This window comes from Haliotis cracherodii, unplaced genomic scaffold (genome assembly GCF_022045235.1).
Source record: "Haliotis cracherodii isolate W230 unplaced genomic scaffold, xgHalCrac1.p SCAF_2, whole genome shotgun sequence".
NCBI lineage: Eukaryota > Metazoa > Mollusca > Gastropoda > Lepetellida > Haliotidae > Haliotis > Haliotis cracherodii.
The window spans coordinates 34,477,134-34,495,750 of NW_027266275.1; the positions used below are offsets into that span (position 1 = coordinate 34,477,134).

General features: G+C 36.5%; 1 protein-coding gene across 1 annotated transcript in view; it reads left to right on the forward strand.

Moving 5' to 3' along the window:
- Positions 1 to 18,617, forward strand: part of LOC139468020 (uncharacterized) — a 145,778-nt gene that overhangs the window by 26,671 nt on the left and 100,490 nt on the right. The window contains exons 2-3 of the mRNA XM_071249681.1: positions 7,059 to 7,125; positions 17,688 to 17,769. Of these exons, the coding sequence (XP_071105782.1) occupies positions 7,059 to 7,125; positions 17,688 to 17,769 (149 nt within the window). The remainder of the gene's footprint in view (positions 1 to 7,058; positions 7,126 to 17,687; positions 17,770 to 18,617) is intronic.

Genomic DNA, 18,617 nt, shown 5'->3' on the forward strand with positions numbered 1-18,617 from the left:
ACACGGACGTTTGTACCTCTAGACCTTCATCAACGTTATAACCTCAACGCCTACGCCGACGTCTTAACTCCTACAGCTCAGTCAACGTTATACCACCAACACCTATACCAACGTTATAAATCAAAGCTTACGCTTACACCGACGTTACTGCCTGAACGTATTTCATACATGTTTGCCAAGCCAATAAGATTTATTAAAAAATGGTATGTGATGATGATCACGGATTTGAATTATTTATTTCGATGCTCAAGTTTCGTGGAACCTGTCCCTGTTTGGCTTGGGTGTTTAGATAAACTAGAATTAACTTTAATCAAAATTAACACTTCTTATGTTGAGGCTCATCGTCAGTTGTCCTTCCTGGTCTTCCCAAAGCTGTTCCCTCCGACTGGTATCAAGTTCATTCCTCCTTAGGGGCGGTTGGGTAGCCTAGTGGACAAAGCGTTTGCTCATCACGCCGAAGACCCGGGTTCGATTCCCGACGTGGGTACAATGTGTGAAGCCCATTTCTGGTGTCCCCCGCCGTGATATTGCTGGAATATTGCTAAAAGCGGCGTAAAACCATACTCACTCACTCACTCATTCCTCTTTAGATACACCGCAGGGACGAAGAGGGTTTACATTTCGCCGCATTGTACCCGAATAAAAGAATTTGTAAAAACGTTGCAAACGGCTGATCAAAGTTAAATTATCTGTCTCGTCATTGTTCCCATAACTTAAAAATTAAACCCTCCAATAAATTTGATACTTAATACGGAAATGTTTATTGCCCGCAAACAAGAATTTCTAAACAAGGTCTCAGCCTCGACTGTACGTGTCACAAGTGGCAGATCAGGCGATAGCTGTGACTCTTCTCATGGTGACAACGTCTTGAAATTGGATGCCGACTCCTTTGGCGTTGTGAACCACGCCCGTAGTTATTGCTGTCTACCTGCATCACTGACCATTGTGCTGTTTTCTACCTAGATCGATTATAGGCCTGGTAATGACATTTGTCACATAAACTCTTTGTGCGGTCGTTACTCTCTAGCTGTCTTTGAGACTGCTTCACATATTTCAACATTCTTTATTCCCCGTCACGGTTGATATGTATATAAAGGGGGCACGGGTGGCCCAGTCGTCTAAGGCGCCACGATTCGCTGTGCAGAGTTGCGACCCTTAGGCACGCCAGAAACCTATGATTGTGGGTTCGAATCCCGATTCACCCTGATTATGTTTCTAGGTTTGTCAGCACCATACCCGTGCTCGTGGGTTTCACCGAAATGGTAAACGTTTGAGACCTGCATCACTTCGGGCTTTCCTCCCACATTAAGCTGACACGCCGTGATATGACTGGAATACTGTTAAAAGCGGCGTTAAACCCAACTCACTCACAATGATATGTAAATAATGGAACACATAGAAATCTTGTCTTGTTTGTTGCTTAACGCCGCACTCCGCAATATTCCAGCTATTGCATATTATTGTTTGTTGTTGTGTTAATCAAAAAGGTTTTATATTGACAAAATAATATTTAATTTGTTCCATACATCGCCGAATAGTCTCCTAGGGGTCCATCTGAAAGTGTTTACCAATACACGTTTACCTTGATAACCGTTCTCTTTTTTCTTATGTAAGTATATAATCAGAAAATGAAGGGGAAAGGGGATAATATCATCTCATTTGTTCACGTCATTGTCGAATAAGGGGCGGTCGGGTAGCCTAGTGGTTTAAGCGTTCGCTCGTCACCCTGAAGACCTGGGTTCGAATCCCGGCATGGGTACATTGTGTGAAGCCCAATTCTGGTGTCCCCCCGCCGTGATATTGTAATGTCTCGATATCCTGGGGGTCCATCCGACTATTTGTTTATTTACCCAAACAAGTTTGCCTTATTAACAGTTCCCTTTGTTTTACCGCGGTATATACATCAATAAAATAAATAGAAATACCACCTACATAATGTCGAATTCATTGCCGAATAATGTCTGGATCTCTTTGTGGTTCATCTTTAATTTATACCAATACATGACACCGTTTCTCTCTGTAGCCATATAAACTTAAAATCGTCCTAAAAAAGTTTTAACATTCTTATAACATGACTTTTATATTTTATTAAGACTGTATATAACGTTTATATAAATGCAAGAACATATTCGTCAACTTCATTAATATCATTGATGTTCATGACTACCGCCGTTGTAAAAGCCGGGAAATATCATTTGAAGTGACAGCAAATTCATAATAATATACATCAATAGACGTAAAAAGGAGTTATGTTGTTTCTTTTATTGTCGCAGGATAATTTATGTTATGTTTGCGGTAAGAACATTTTTCGGCAGTATCAAAACTGAACAGAACAACAACTCCATATATGAATCTGGCCTTCTGTCCTGATGCTGCTGTTGGCGAACACGCTCACCCTACTTGTTGAATGGTAACATGAATATTCAAATCATATCACAAACACGTGATTTCGATATATTAGAATAAGACTGTGTTCATTTCAACACCTCGGTGTTGTGGAATAAACGCAAACGGTACGGAGTAATACTAACATGTGTCCAAAAGATTGAGTTTTCGGTTTTCAAGAAGCGTTTATCTAATCATTAAACATGAGCAAGTCTTTGAATTGAAGATGTAGAAATAGACAGCACAAATATGTTGTAACACTGTAATGTTTGGACACAACTTGCTCATAGAAAGATTTTATCTTGAAGTTAGTAAAATCGATCTTTTTTTATTCATTTTAGCCAATATTCAGTATTTCATCGTGTCAGAAATACAAAATTTGCAAGTGTATATTTCATCTGAACATGTCCGATCATTTTCATACCAATATTACAATGATTTCCAAAACTTCAATATTTGACTTTTCCGCTGAGCTTATCCGATTCTTTCTAATGTACCTGAAAGTTAAAAAGAATAAGACCGTGTTGGCAAGGTGACACGTCGACACCTGATGGCAAATTTAATTTTATAGACGTACTTTTAAAATTTTAAGCTTTTATATTCGGGGATAAATTCTAAACGTTCCCTCATTTATTCCCATCAGTTTAGTACTGCGATGCCCGTTTTATTACCGACGGAAAGTCACCAAGGCATTATCATTATAACGATTGGTGACATTGGAATATTAATTCAAACTACTCAGACCATACTTCCTCTGTTTAAACCACCGAGATGTGGAAATATATTGAGACCTTTTCATAACTGATTGGTTTACAGACTATTTTGCAAACTTGTTATGTCATAGCCGAATTAATAATATTCAAAATATAAACTTAAAAAACAAAATTGAAGCTAAAATGTCAAAACGTGAAGTGGTCTATCGGATGTACTTTTAGAAGAAATATAATAGAAAAGGTGTTTTTGAAAGACAAGTCAGTGATTTACTTCCCTTCCCATCTTGACTAACTTTTGAGTTTTTTAACTACTGAAATTAGTTCTGTTCTGAAAACTTTGTTTTGATTTCATGTTTGCGAAATGTTGAGTCGGCGGATCCCTAAGACCAAAACTTTTCAAAACGTACTGGATACGGGGTGGTTGGGGTGGGGTGGTGGTGAGAGATTATGTAACTAAGTTTTAGAAGGTTACAAATCGATAAGAGAACATTAATGTACCACGTGTCTCTTTTGATTGCATCCACCGCGGCTCGGTGTATGAAGAGACAGGTCTGAGGCACCAGTGACCACACAGTGCCCTTGCGAATCACACACCGTATCAATGGCATGGCAGGTGCGAAAAGTTGGAATCGGGTGCAAAAACGAAATTTAACTTCAAATGTCGTTTATAAACAGTGCTTGAAAGTTTGAACATTCGCTGACCTAAAACCAAGTAATTAATAAAAGTCCCTTTTAAGGTCGGTATTGTAAACCAAAGGATGTTGTAGAAATGTCCACCCAAGTTGACAGTATATGAGATTTATACCCCAGCTGGACACTTCATTGTAGAAAGAAGTGCCTAATCCGACCCTCAAACTACTTTATAACCTCAATAGCCAATAACTCATGGGTATCATTAACTGTTTTTCTTATCGAAAAACGTCAATGTTATAAATTTTTGTATTTGATGACAATTCATTTCCTCTGCAATGCAAATCTCAGGCCGTGAACTTTCTAGTTCCTAGGATATCTGAAATACACCCGCACTTGACGTCGCTGGCTTGCAATAAACAATGTGACCCACGACATGGTTATTTAGTATTCAGAGATTCTCAGCAGGTTACACAACGGAAATAAATTTGACTCCCTGTCTTTCTTCAGCGATGACGACTAGGTGTTATTGTTTTCACTTATATTAAGATATATCTCCTCTCATCCTATGATACGCATCTTGACTTTTATCATATTTGTTTGATGTTTGACGCCGCACTCGGCAATATTCCATCTATATGACTACGGTCTGTAAATAATCGAGTCTTGACCAGACAATCGAGTAGTTGACATCATGCGCATAGATACACGCAGTTGGGATACTATGCCATGTATTAACCCAGCGAGCCCAAACCAAATCTATTAAATCTCCTCTGAGGTGAGGTGAGGTGAAATTGGGTTTAACGTCGCGTCCAAGATTATTGCACTTATAAAGCGACGTGCATGCACGTGTATGTGTGGCTGCTTGTACTAGTCCGGACTGATGCCGATTTATAGTGCTAGCCCACTGGGATACCATGCCGCAGTTTAAAATGAATACCCCTCAGACAAAGTATACTGACTCCGAGCCGACCAGTCCTTGTCGGCCCCTGAATGCCGAGCGCCAGACAGGGTAACAACAAGTTCCATCTTTTAGCGTCTTTGGTATGACGCGGCCGGGGATCGAACCCCGGACCTTCCGCTCTCCAGGCGGACGCTCTTCCACTAGACCACGGAGGCGGTCTAATCAAATCGCCTCTGACGACCAACATAGGTGGAAAGGGACCTATTCTAAGCAGATATCCCCATGGGTTGTTGCAGAAAGGTACAAGTAGGCACTACATACGGGCAAAAGAAGTGGGCAGTGAAATTGCGATCCCCATTGCCCATGAATCGTCATGTGCACGTCAGATTTTGTGAGATACTCGTTGATATGACGTTGTTTGTTTGTTTGTTTGTTGTTTAACGTCGCACTCAGCAATATTCCACCTATATGACAGCGGTCTGTAATATAAACGAGTCTGGACCAGACAATCCAGTGATTGACACCATGAGCATCGATCCACGCAATTGGGATCGATGACATGTATCGATCAAGTCACCATGCCTGATTACCCGATCCCGTTAGTCGCCTTTTACGACAAGCATAGTCGCCTTTTACGGCAAGTATGGATTGCTGAAGACCTATTCTACCCCGGAATCTTCACGGGTCCATTGATAATTTATGATCTAATATCGCCTATAAAACCTGTATCAAATACATCATCTTCGAGTAACCATTTCTTGTTTGTTTCATATTAGCAACCATCAAACATGGGTATACTTTCTTTTGTCCGGCAGTTTAGTTACGATTTCGCAACAATGCAGATCCACCAGTCCATGAACAGTAAAATGTAAACTGTAAACTACAAATTGTTTATGCGCAGTCCCTGGTAATTCATCGATCCCTTTACTGGGAATGTTAATATTTCCACGTGCCCAGTGATACCGTGAACAAATATACACCAACTATGGTTTACGAAAGGTTCTTCGTCGTTCGGGTCAATACCGAGACACAGCCACTTCGTTGAGGAGGTCAACTGTTAAACGATCGAGCTAAAACTGTGACAGGACCTTTTGACTTACGATCGCTATGACAAAGGTAGATTGATCAATGTCTACGTAGATTCGTTAACTCAGGTCAAACTCGGTAGACAATCGTAATATTATTTTCTGTTTTCTTTTCTATTTTCTGAGGAGCCAACACACATTTGTTTTATATCGATGATACTTGCTGCGTTCGATCGGATAGGCGCGCAACTGTCAACAAGTTCTGTAATAGCATAATAATCTAGTGAGACAGAAATATGGAGTAAATTTGTTTGTGGCCACAGCCAAAAATATTCCATCTCATTCCATTAATTGTTTGCCTATCGGGTCTAGACCAGTCTGTTGAAATCAGCAACGATTCTGTGAATGAAGACACATTATAATAGCCAGAATCAAACCACCATTCGTCATATTCTTCAGTTCTCTAACAAACATACTTATGTCACAGGGCTCTAATTTTTAGAATCCAGGGGAAAATTGATCATATGTTCACTTTTGGGTGTTTTCATTCCAGTTCCAATTTTAAATCTTTGCTCCTGTTTACATTACCTTGAATTGTGTTGCATGTATGAACTTGACATACATATTTTTTAAGACCAAATGTGTTGTGTTTAACTTATATCCCTTTATTTAATTACTAGACAATTATTTAGCAATATCATGTAGTCCGTTTATTTGCCTTGACTCCAGTGCAACTTCCGTTCTATTCAATATGCTTAGGTGTGGTTTATTTTGTTTCTTGGGTCTTTTTTTTATGATGTTTTATTTTCTTAAAACCTTTAATATATAAACTAAATTATACTTTTCAACTATTTTATTTTTATTGTAATATTATAGGGTCAGTATGATGAGATTTTCTTTTTATAAATAAATATCTATTTTCCTATTGGGATTTTTGTGAAATATGACAGAAATGATAAAGATTGAAATGTTTTTCCATTGGAACGGGGGGCACGGGTGGCCCAGTCGTCTTTGGCGCCACGATTCGCTGTGCAGAGTTGCGTCCCTTGGGCACCCCAGAAACCTACGATTGTGGGTTCGAATCCCGGTTCGCCCCGATTATGTTTCTAGGTTTGTCAGCACCATACCTGTGCTCGTGGGTTTCACCCAAGTGGTAAACGTCTGAGACCTGCATCACTTCGGGCTGTCCTCCCACATTAAGCTGACATGCCGCAATATAACTGTAATACTGTTAAAAGCCACGTTAACCCCAACTCACTCACTCATTCACTTAATTCAAACAGGTAACTAAATTTGACACATCATGACCAACACATAAAATGTGACTACCTTGATTCAGTTCTATGTGAATCATTATGTATTGGATGTTCCTGATTCATATATGATTCTTTTTCATTTCAGACCCCAAAATATGAATTTGAAATTGATTTTCAACATAAGCCTGTCCCTTGGCACAAGTGTCCTCAAGGTAAGTTGTCATATAATCCTATATCCTGACGTCAAGCTGGTGTCATATACTAGTGTCATGATGGTGTCATGCTTGTTACATACTAGTGTCATGCTTGTGTCATACTGGCATCATGCTGGTGCCAAATTCCTACCATACATCAATATCCTTTTGCCATTTCTTCAGCACAAAAGACAAAAAGAAAATCAATTTCTATTCATTTTCTGCAGTCAGTAACTTATTTAAATGACATAACATCTAGTTTAAATAACTTACTATCACTTTTAAATGACTTATTAACTCGTTAAAATTATTTTGGATTTATAGTTTCTCATTTAAACGACCTACTATCTCATTTAAACGACCTACTATCTCATTTAAACTACCTTCTATCTCGCTTAAGCCACTATCTCATTTAAACAACTTATTTTCTCATTTAAATGACTTACTATCAAGATACACAACTTTAAGAAGTGCTAACTCATTTAAACAATGATAATACTTTTGTTTTTCAAATTTGGTCCTGTTGGCTTTCTCAGATAAGAACTATCAACACCAGCCATATGAAATCTGTTGTGAAAATACACCCTCAACTGTACAGGAATCCTATGTTTACAATGTTCTCGTACATCTGTCGAGACGTTACCCATGCATACATCATCAGCTGATTTGTAGAGGAATATCCTTTAATGAATGCTCATGATAACAGATAAAATGTACGCAGCCATTATGAAAAAACATTGATTCATATGTGATAATTGTTGAATTTCTGACATGCATTTCCTGCATTTAGTTTGACAAACAACTCAAAACTGTGGCACAAAATGTTTCTGTCTTTAAACTGTTTTTTATTTGCAGACATTTTCGGTATGTAATACTTTATCTACAATTTCATCTTTTCCCTCATGCAGACAAACTGCAGTTTCGCACATAAATGATGAACAAAATCAACATGAAGAATTAATCATACAAACGATAAAAATGAAATGTGTTGAGAACTATGCAATTTCATTTATTCACAGCTCGTTTTCACGCTATTTAAAAACTGTTCAGGGCACACCATTTTCATACTTTGTTTTATTGATTTCCTTATAATATATATACTGTATTCGACGTAATAAGCGCCCAGGGCGCTCTCAAAATTAGAAATAGGGGGCTCTTATTAGAATATTATTTTGGTGAAAAAAACATAGTTGAAATGTTTATGTAGGACAGATATATTTTTCCAGATTTTAATTGCCCATAAATAAGGGCACATATAACACACATGTGCGTATTATACCATATATGTAAGTCTTGTGTACATTGATCAGTCGGAAGGGATGCAAATTGGGCTTGTTCCCTAGCCAATATATCAACAAATATCGCCGTGGGCGCTTATTAGAGTGGGGCGCTTATTACGTCGAATAAGGTAATATCGAAACTGCCAGGCAAAAGAAAGTATACACCCATGTTTGATGGTGGCTAAAAATGAAACCATAAGAAAGGATTATTCAATGGTGTATTTGATACAAGTATCATAGTTGTGTTTTGGCCTTTAGGTTTGCAGTGTTTCGGTGACTGTTTTCATCCTATAAACGTTTTGATAATGTTTAATGTTTTTGTCAAATAATTTGTTTAAGTGTAAACTTTTTCCCCCGTAACTTTATAGTCAAAACTGGACATTACATTATAGCTTGAAAATCTTCCATTGAGGACATAAGAATTCTGACTGATGTTTGATAATGCTTGTTGCTTATAAAGAATACTTGTTTAATTTCCTGAAAAAGTGATTAATTCAAATTATAACCACAAACAAGTTGGCGCTTAGGATAAGCATCTTTTCAATCGAATACATTTTGCTTTTTTTCAGTTTTTATAATAGCAAAGTAGATTGACAAGTAAAAGAATACAATCAGGCATTGTGGCAATCATAGGCAAGAAAGAAGTTTCTGTTAATCAGTTTATTTTTCTCGTTATCATTTTCTAGATGAACATGAAAAATAAGCTGAAATAAAAAATATAATTGTTAGGATTAATTTGAGTTGATTATCCTCAAAATGATTAAATTTAGGGTTTTAACAAACAAGATTTATTCTAGCTTTAACTGCAATATATGTATTCACATTTGCAATTTTTAGTATAGGTTTGTCAGAGAAACAAACATATCAATTGGAACATCCTTATGGATAAAAAATAGCATGAAAGAAGCCAAGAACATGAATAAAGAAGTTTGTGTATCGCTACTCCCTGCTCCATCCATCATGATCAGCTCTGATGTTTGAGGCATGATGGCTTTGAGATCTGTAGGCCATGTTAAATGACATGCATATATTTTTTATATATGCTTTCAGATATATGTATACATCTAGAAGCCTTCATAACCTGAGGTTGTTGTGGGTACATGAGTGTACGTAAGTGGAAAAAAAACCACTCAGTTATCTTTTTAAAAAAAGATAATGGAAATGTGGAGGAATAAATTATCACTGGACTGTATGCGAAAATCATACAGGTGGCGCCGATATGAAAAACATTCACCTATCTAATTTTCTTGTGTTAAGAAGATGGCAAATATACCTTATCCCAGACTTAGATTGTGAAATCCACAACAGGTAAATATATTGACTTCTGAAATGTACAATTCAGAATTGCTTCTTTCAGTGGCATTTAGAAGTTGGTGTGATGAAGTAAGACAAGTTCTATGGATGAACAACTTCTTTATTACAATAAGTGCGACGATAAAGGTGTTAGGATCTACATCAAAACGTCGCACTAACTGTAATAAAGAAGTTGTTCATCCATAGAACTTGTCTTACTTCAATTCAGAATTGGTTTAATAAATAACACATCAAAAAGAAATAAATAATTCATTATATATGGTAGATACTCATCAAATTAATTTGGTATGGCCTTATTAGGAAAACACCATCAAACACAGAAGAAGAAATGATTTTATATTTATAAATTGTTTACCCGAATGTAAAACATGTAGAGAAAATGTCAATGCCAGAGAATAGCCAGTGTCGATTATCTGCCAAACTGGATTCCGTTGGGTGTAAAAGGCAAAATAGGGTGAAAATTATGTGAATGGATCACTGAAAATCATTGATGACACCAGGTGTTCGGGAAGAGGGGTAAACTTTACTCTCACACAATTTGCATATAAATGTATGGGTTGGTTGTTGTCTGAGGCCGCACAGACGTTCTCCTGCCATGTAACGGTTAACTTCAATCTCATAGTTAACTTCACATAAACTCTCAAACATACAGTTTTAAACTTGTTTTGATGTCAGTATCACCAACTCATCCTGTATTAATGACACTCAAGCAGTTTCACAAGTTTCCTACTGATATGCAGCGGAAATAAAAGCGACATAAAATAATGATTTATGGATGATCCAAGTGGTATGAGACAGGGCTCCATCCTAGCACAAGGACCATCGAAGCATGGGAGTCTTAGTGCTAAGATCTATTGTGGGCAGGCTTCGATCCATAGTTATTGTTCACTATCCATAAACAGTTTATTATATTCTCTAGGGGATGCTGCAATTAGCTTACAGAGTTGTGTCCCTTTGTTATGCCAGTATCAAATTATCAGCATTCCCCTTGATAATAATGCTTGGTTTGTCAGCACCATACATGAGCCTGTGGGTTTGACTCATGTCATCTAATATCAAGATGACACACTATGATACCGATATGACTGAAATCACTCACTCACTGATATGTACATAGATTGATTATTTTTTCTGTTGTTTATTCTTTCAGGGTATTAATTTGTATTTGTGATAAAATCTATATTAATTTGTATGTCATGTCAGAAAGTCAAATGTCGTATTGATATACCTTAGAACATTCATAGCCTTCAATATGAATGTAGATCTATTTTAAAAAAATCACTTTTCTGCAACTATCAAAGTTTACAATTTATTAGGATATATCATATCTATTGCCTATTCAACACAAAATAGAACAAACCTATAAATATATGTTTATTTATGTAGGCATATTTAAATATGTAAGATATAAGTGTACTTCTCATTATTACTGTTAAAATTAAACCATTTACACAAGATTAAGAAAATTGAAGATACATTTTTAAAAACATGTTTTATTGTATCTTAAGGGTGTAAAAGAGTTTTATGAATGTGTTGCACCAGTAAATATTTTTGATAAACCAGTATTTTGTTTATTTAAAACACAACTTCATAACCATATCAACATACTGGATACCTATTAATATTTTGAAATCCTTCAGATTATTTCTGTCTGTTTACTCTGACGTTATGGTATGAAAGAATTGGGCATACCATGTTAAATAGTTACTATGGTTACATCTGGGACAACCAATGTTTCTATGAGAATCATGCCATGTTCATATCGAAAATAAGGCAGACGTTTTTTGACATATACTTTCAAACATCGAGATCTACTGTAGATGTTTCTAGCAAATGCAAATATTATAGATATTTTAAAATACAAATATGCAGAGATAAATATTTAACTGATGTAAATATGAGAAAATGCAGAATATCATTGGTACAATTTAGATGCAGCTCACATGGGTTAGTAGGTGAAGTTGGCAGGCACAAAAAAATACCAAAATGTTTAAGATTAAGTTGACAATGTTCCTTAAATGTAGTTGAAGATGAATTTCACTTTTTGCTTATACATTGTAAATATAGTAATTAAAGAAAAAATATATTGAACAAATATACTATGTACATCCAAATAAATACAAGTTTATGTCTTTAATATAACATTTGAGCAAAACGGCTATAGGAAATATATCTCTATTTATATAGCATGCCATGATATTAAGATATGAATCCTTGTAACATTTTTAATCACTTCCACATTGTCATATATTCTGTACTATGGGCCTGTGGCCTTACAGTATATGAATTATCTGAATTGTTTGGTTGGTTTGTTGTTTAACGCCGCACTCAGCAATATTCAAGCTATATGACGGAGGTCTGTAAATAATGGAGTCTGGACCAGACAATCCAGTGATCAATATCATGAGCATCGATCCACGCAATTGGGATCGATGACATGCATCAACCAAGTCAGCGAGCTTGACCACCCGAGTATTAGTCGCCTTTTACGGCAAGCATGGGTTGCTGAAGACCTATTCTACCCCGGAATCTTCACGGGGGTTATCTGAATTGAATATACTCTGTAATTAAAGTTTTACAAACCATCTTCTATTTACAAACTCCCCTCACTCCAACTTTATGTCCATGCTGTACTTATGTTTAATTTTGTCTGATTTTAAAGTTTATGAATAAGTAATTTATGTAATTATTTTGGAATATTTTAATAGATGCATATATTTTCACACTTTTACTATGACAATGCTACATCTGGTAAATATATTTCTCGTGTGATGTTTGATGAAAGACCATAGTGCAGGTCTAAAGTGCTAGAGCAACCCTTGAATTGCTCATGCTTGTAACACTGGCATTTACCAAGTGCTCACTTAGGCTGGGTGTGGCTATCAAGCTAAGAAGCCTGGAGATTTTATTGCCAACAATGTCGAGCTGTTTTCGCTGTGGAGCACATTCCTTCATAGAGAGTCCTAGTTGAGCCGTATGCAAGACAATTTGTTCAGTCAAGGATGACGAATGAGGTGTATAAACATATTTTTCTAACCCTTACGTTTCATGTATCCAAATAAAATATCAGTCATATGTGAATGTTAAATTTGAGTCATGTTTACATGTACTTGAGATTTATGGCTTTGGTGAGGTTTGTTTGATTTAAATATCATGTAGATTTAAATAGGTTAATCGACTTCGCCTACTGTATCAATACTGTGACGTATGGCTTTGAAGAGGATTGTGTGAAGTTCAGATAGTTGAGGTGTCAAAGGAGGCATTGACGTTAAAGTACGAGGAGAAAGCTTCGGTACACATGACCAGTACATGTGTGTTTGGTACTTAAACTATCCCTACAAGTTTTGTAACTATTATGTTGTGTGGCTCCTTCCCAGTTTATGTATACAACTTAGAAAAATGTCAACCACCCTTTTCTTTTATATTACTATTTTTAATCTGTCATGGCATAGCATATGAAAAGAATTGGTCCTTAGCTTTTTATTTCATATATTTTAGAAATAAATATTTAAATATCAGCTCCATACCTGTGCTCTTGGGTTTTACCATAGTGGTAAACGTCTGAGACTTGCATCACTTCAAGTTTTCCTCCCACATTAAGCTGACACGACGTGATATAACTGGAATACTGTTCAAAGTAGCGTAAACCCAACTCACTCACTCACTTAGAAATGTAGTTCTCAAGTCATTATTACTGTCAAAATTAGACCAGTTATTAAGTTTCATACCCAACCCAGATAAAGAAATTGTAGATAATTTTTCAATTAATTTAGAAAAAACAACAACATATTTTGTTAAGAGAGATGTTATAATTCTACCCTCTAATATGAAGGGGGGAAACCATATTCGCTTACACAATAACAATATTAATATGGAGGGATAAAAGTACCCATGATTGAAATCATTATTGCAACTTAAAACTCTGCATAGCTTAGGAGACTTTCAGTAGTGATTCAAAATAGTTGACTTGTGCTGGATATAGGATACCACTATTAAAAAGAGTATGTTGGTGGAATCGGGACATACCGTATTCGACGTAATAAGTGCCCAGGGCGCTCTCAAAATTAGAAATAGGGGGCTCTTATGAGAATATTATTTGGGTGAAAAAAACATAGTTGAAAGATAAATTTTGTTGTTTATGCTGACAGCCTGAAATGTTTATGTACAGCAGATATATTTTTCCTGAATTTTATTGCCCATAATAAAGGGTGCATTAACACACGTGTGTATTATACCGTATAAATAAGTCCTGTGTACATTGATCAATCGGAAGGGATGCAACTTGGGATTGTTCACCAGCCAATGTATCAGCAAATGTCACCGCGGGGCGCTTATTATGTCGAATACAGTATAACATGTACTATTGTACCTGATACTTTGGAGAGTTATAACGACATGGTCAAAGTAACATGCATAACCAGTGTAAAAATGAATAGATTTCACGAGCACTTGACTTTCATTGATATATAATATAATTCTCACCTTTATTTTGCCTTTTACACCCAATGGAATCTGTTCCCGAGACTGGTTATTCTCTGGCGTTCTAATTACCGTATTCGACATATTAAGCGCCCGGGGCGCTCTCAAAATTGGAAATAGTGGGCTCTAATTAGAATATAATTTAGGTGAGAACAAAAACAGAGTTGAAAAATTGTAAATTTCGTACAGTAGTTTATGCTGACAGCCTGAAATGATTCAAAAGAAAAGTATGTACGTATCATACGTGACAGATATATCTTCCACAATTTAATTGCCCACAATTAAGGGTGCATATAACACATGAGTGAGTATTATACACGAATCAATAAGTCTTGTGTACATTGATCAATGTGAAGGGGTGCTAATTGGGATTGTTCACTAGAAAATATATTAGCAAATATCGCCATGGGCGCTTATTAGAGCGGGGCGCTTATTACGTCGAATACGGTATATATTTATATTACATGCATTGAGTCAATCCATTTGGTACGATAGTAACATCTAAATGTATGGTGACTGCATACAGTATGATGAATATCTGATGGAGGTGTTACATACTTTGACGATTTATTGAATAATACTGGACATATATTCAAATATGAAGAGTGTATTGAACAGCATCAAAGTGACACAGATTTTCCCACATTTCAAGTGTTATAGGTCAGGGGAATTGTCTTTTATTGTCAAGATTATTGCACTTATATAGTGTGTGGCTGCTTGTACTAGTCCAGACTGAGATACCATGCCACAGTTTAACATTAATACCCAACTCAGACATAGCATACTGACTCCCAGCCGACCAGTCCTTGTTTTAGCCCCTTAATGCTGAGCGCCAGACAGGGTAACAACAAGTACCATCTTTTAACGTCTTTTGGTATGACTCAGCCTGAGATTGAACTCGGACCTTCCGCTCTCCGGGCGGACGCCTTCCACTCTCAAGACAGACGCTCTTCCACTAGACCACGGAGGGGGTCTCAAGGTCTTATAAATGCTGTTGCAAAGACTGTAGTTTGAAGAAATTCATCTAGTCAATTCTAATCTTATCATATATATATATATAATATATATACATATATATAAAATTTCAGTCAGGAGATTCACAATATATATGTTTTGGACAGTATATCTTCTCATTTACCATCAGGTTTTGTTCTTGTAAAGATCCAACAAAACAATGTAAAGACTTTGTTTTGTTGCATCTTTACAAGAACAAAACCTGATGGTAAATGAGAAGATATACTGTCCAAAACAATTTCAGTCAGGAGATTCACAATATTACAGCAAACAGATGTACACAGAGACTAGTGAGTGGAAATGATTTCAATTCAAAATCATAAATAACACACTGACTATAAATAATCACTTACATAACGTTGGAATGCAGACTCCCCATTTGAGAATACTCCCAGACACCGATGTTCATAAATTATGTTAATGCATCCTTTCATGTTGGGTACAGAATGTCACGTCGGACTGGCGTGAATATTACACCGAAGGCCAAGTTCTAGTCATTAAAGAAACAATTTTATTTGGATTTGAAGACAAACATAGCAGTCAACTAAATGTGGTTATTCTTGTAACAGAACAAGTAATACAGGTATACAGGCAAAATAGAATAAAGCCCTATTTTCTACAATTACAGAGAGACATTTTTAAATACTCCGAGGTAATAAAGTATATTGCGTATTCAGATTGTTGGCATGCAGAGTTTCAGGAAAGCTGGTTTTCCTTCCTACACTGTTAATTAACACAGAAACATATTAGATTAAAAAGGGTTAATCTGAAAGCACAACAAGCAGGCTTATAGCCTAATGCATCAAAGGTTTTGGGTGGGTATAAAAGCAAAACTGAATATGGTAGTCACGTTATGGTGCAATTACATCCATATATTTCAAAAGACTTGATGTTTTTGTAAACACAAATGACATCTATACTATGATTTAAAATGAAAGAAGGGAACTATAAAATATAAATTGAAATTCAAAAGTATGTTTTTTTTAAAACTGGTTCATATTAGCATAATTATAGGTCAAAAGATTCCATTAATCACTTGTCAAATTGTGTGTAGGACAAATAAAACCATATGGGGTTTATTCATGTATATAAAATCCATTAAACCAATATAATTACTTTTTTTGTAATATAGCTATCTTTTTGCAATCAAGAGAACAGAGTAATTTCCCTTGTCTTGGCAGGATCTGATGACTGTTGGTTCAAGATTTAAGGTTAATATCTATTATACTTGCAACTTTCAGATAAATTGGGGTACTTCCTACTTGTCAGTATGTGTTTCAATATAGCCGAGTATTTAAGATTCATGAAATGAGATGTTTAAGGTTAAAAGATAAAAAATTAAAATAAACATAAAAGGCATATTCACTTAAAGGATGTCAGCATGTAATAAAATAAACAAAAAATTAAGTGCATTTAAACACTGTTAAAGAAATATAAAATGTCAACCAATTCCATTATGCATAGAGCTTCATGAGTAAGAAGGTAGAAGGTAAAGCCTGTGTATTTGAACTCACTGGTTGATGAGTGAGTTGGGTTTAATGCCACTTGGATCAGTCCAACTCATGGTTCGGGGCGGTCGGGTAGCCTAGTGGTTAAAGCGTTCGCTCGTCACGCCAAAGACCCGGGTTCGATTCCCGACATGGGTACGATGTGTGAAGCCCATTTCTGGTGTCCCCCGCTGTGATATTGCTGGAATATTGCTAAAAGTGGCGTAAAACACTACTCACTCACTCACTCACTCACTCACTAACTCATGGTTCAACTAAAGGGAGCCGTCAGTTATTACAGGTAGAAGGGGTCAAAGGTTTTTGAGGCAATAATGTTCTGAAACTAATTATCTTTCCCTGATGCTTTTGTATTTTTGGATATATATTCTTGTACTTTTTTTTCATGACTTTCCCTAAATATGTGTATTATTTTATATTGACATTTTGGTCAAATCTACATGCTTGGTATGGTTCAGACAAATCAAGGATCATAGCTTGAGCAAATCAGGATTCAAACCCACACTTGCAGTACCCGCTGAGCCATCCAAGGAAACATTATTACGTTGCACATCGCCCTGTGAAGATCTGGGTTAGAATTGGTCTTCAGCAACCCATGCTTTTCGTAAGAGGAATCAAACGGGATCGGGTGGTCGGGGTCGCTGACTTTGTTGATGCATGTCACCGTATCCCAATTGTGTGGATCGATGCTCATGATATCAATCACTGGATTGTGTGGTCCAGACTCGATTATTTACAGACTGCTGTCATATATCTTGAATATTGCTGAGTAGGGTGTTAAACAACAAACAAACAAACAGCAGCATATCAGGTGAGCCTAGTGGTTAAAGCGTTCGCTTGTCATGCCGAAGACCCGGGTGCGATTCCCGATGTGGTTCAATATGTGAAGCCCATTTCTGGTGTCCCCCGCCGTGATATTGCTGGAATATTGCTAAAAGCGGCATAAAACCATATTCACTCACTCATTGACATTTTATTTTGTTCACAGATTGGATCAAATATGGCGGCAAATGCTACAAGGTGATATTGGACTCTGCCACATGGGACGAAGCAAAGATAATATGTAAAAGGTGGGTATCTCCGAGGCGTGGCACTGCTAGCTGTTCACATGTGTCTGGTTATAAAAGAGCCAATAAAATCTTTATAACCACAGAAATATTTCACTTGAGACGTGATAAGTGTTAAGTGTTGTGGAATACATCAATTCAGAAGGAGGTTTTTGTTGCTTCATAGGGTGACATACCACCTATATTCTGTTCTTATAAATTGGAAAATAGATCAAATCCTAGCAGGACAAAAAATGTTATGGTATGGTGTATCTAAGACTTGTCTTTTTATGATTAAATAAAGCAGTTTTTATATATATTTTTGTACAGATTTGACCTAAAGATGGATTATGTTTGGTCCAATTGGCTGTCCTAGCAAAGTAGATTCATGTCAAAATATTTAATTATGTATGTCATTCCAGTAATTAATTAAACCAAGAGGCCACACTTTTCCTACTTTTAGCAGATTTTGGTTTGGCTTATTTAATTCAAACTATCTCAATATTCTTTTTTATCTTGGAATGAGTGAGTGAGTGAGTGAGTGAGTATGGCTGGAGCAATATCATGGCTGGGGACAACAAATATGGGCTTTACACATTGTACCCATGTCGGTAATCGAACCCGGGTCTTCAGCGTGATGAGCGTTCTCTTTAACCACTTGGCTACCCGACTGCCCCTTCTTGGAATGAAGTTGTTTGAGTTGGTCGGAGTAGTGGGAAGATATAAATGAAATTCTAGATCAAGTGTGAGGTGCTTACTATTGTTAGAGCAACATGCATATGTTTTTACTTCTGTTTAGAAAAACCTGTGAGATCCGGGTTAGAATTGGTCTTCAGCCATCCATGCTTGTCGTAAGAGGCGACTAACAGGAT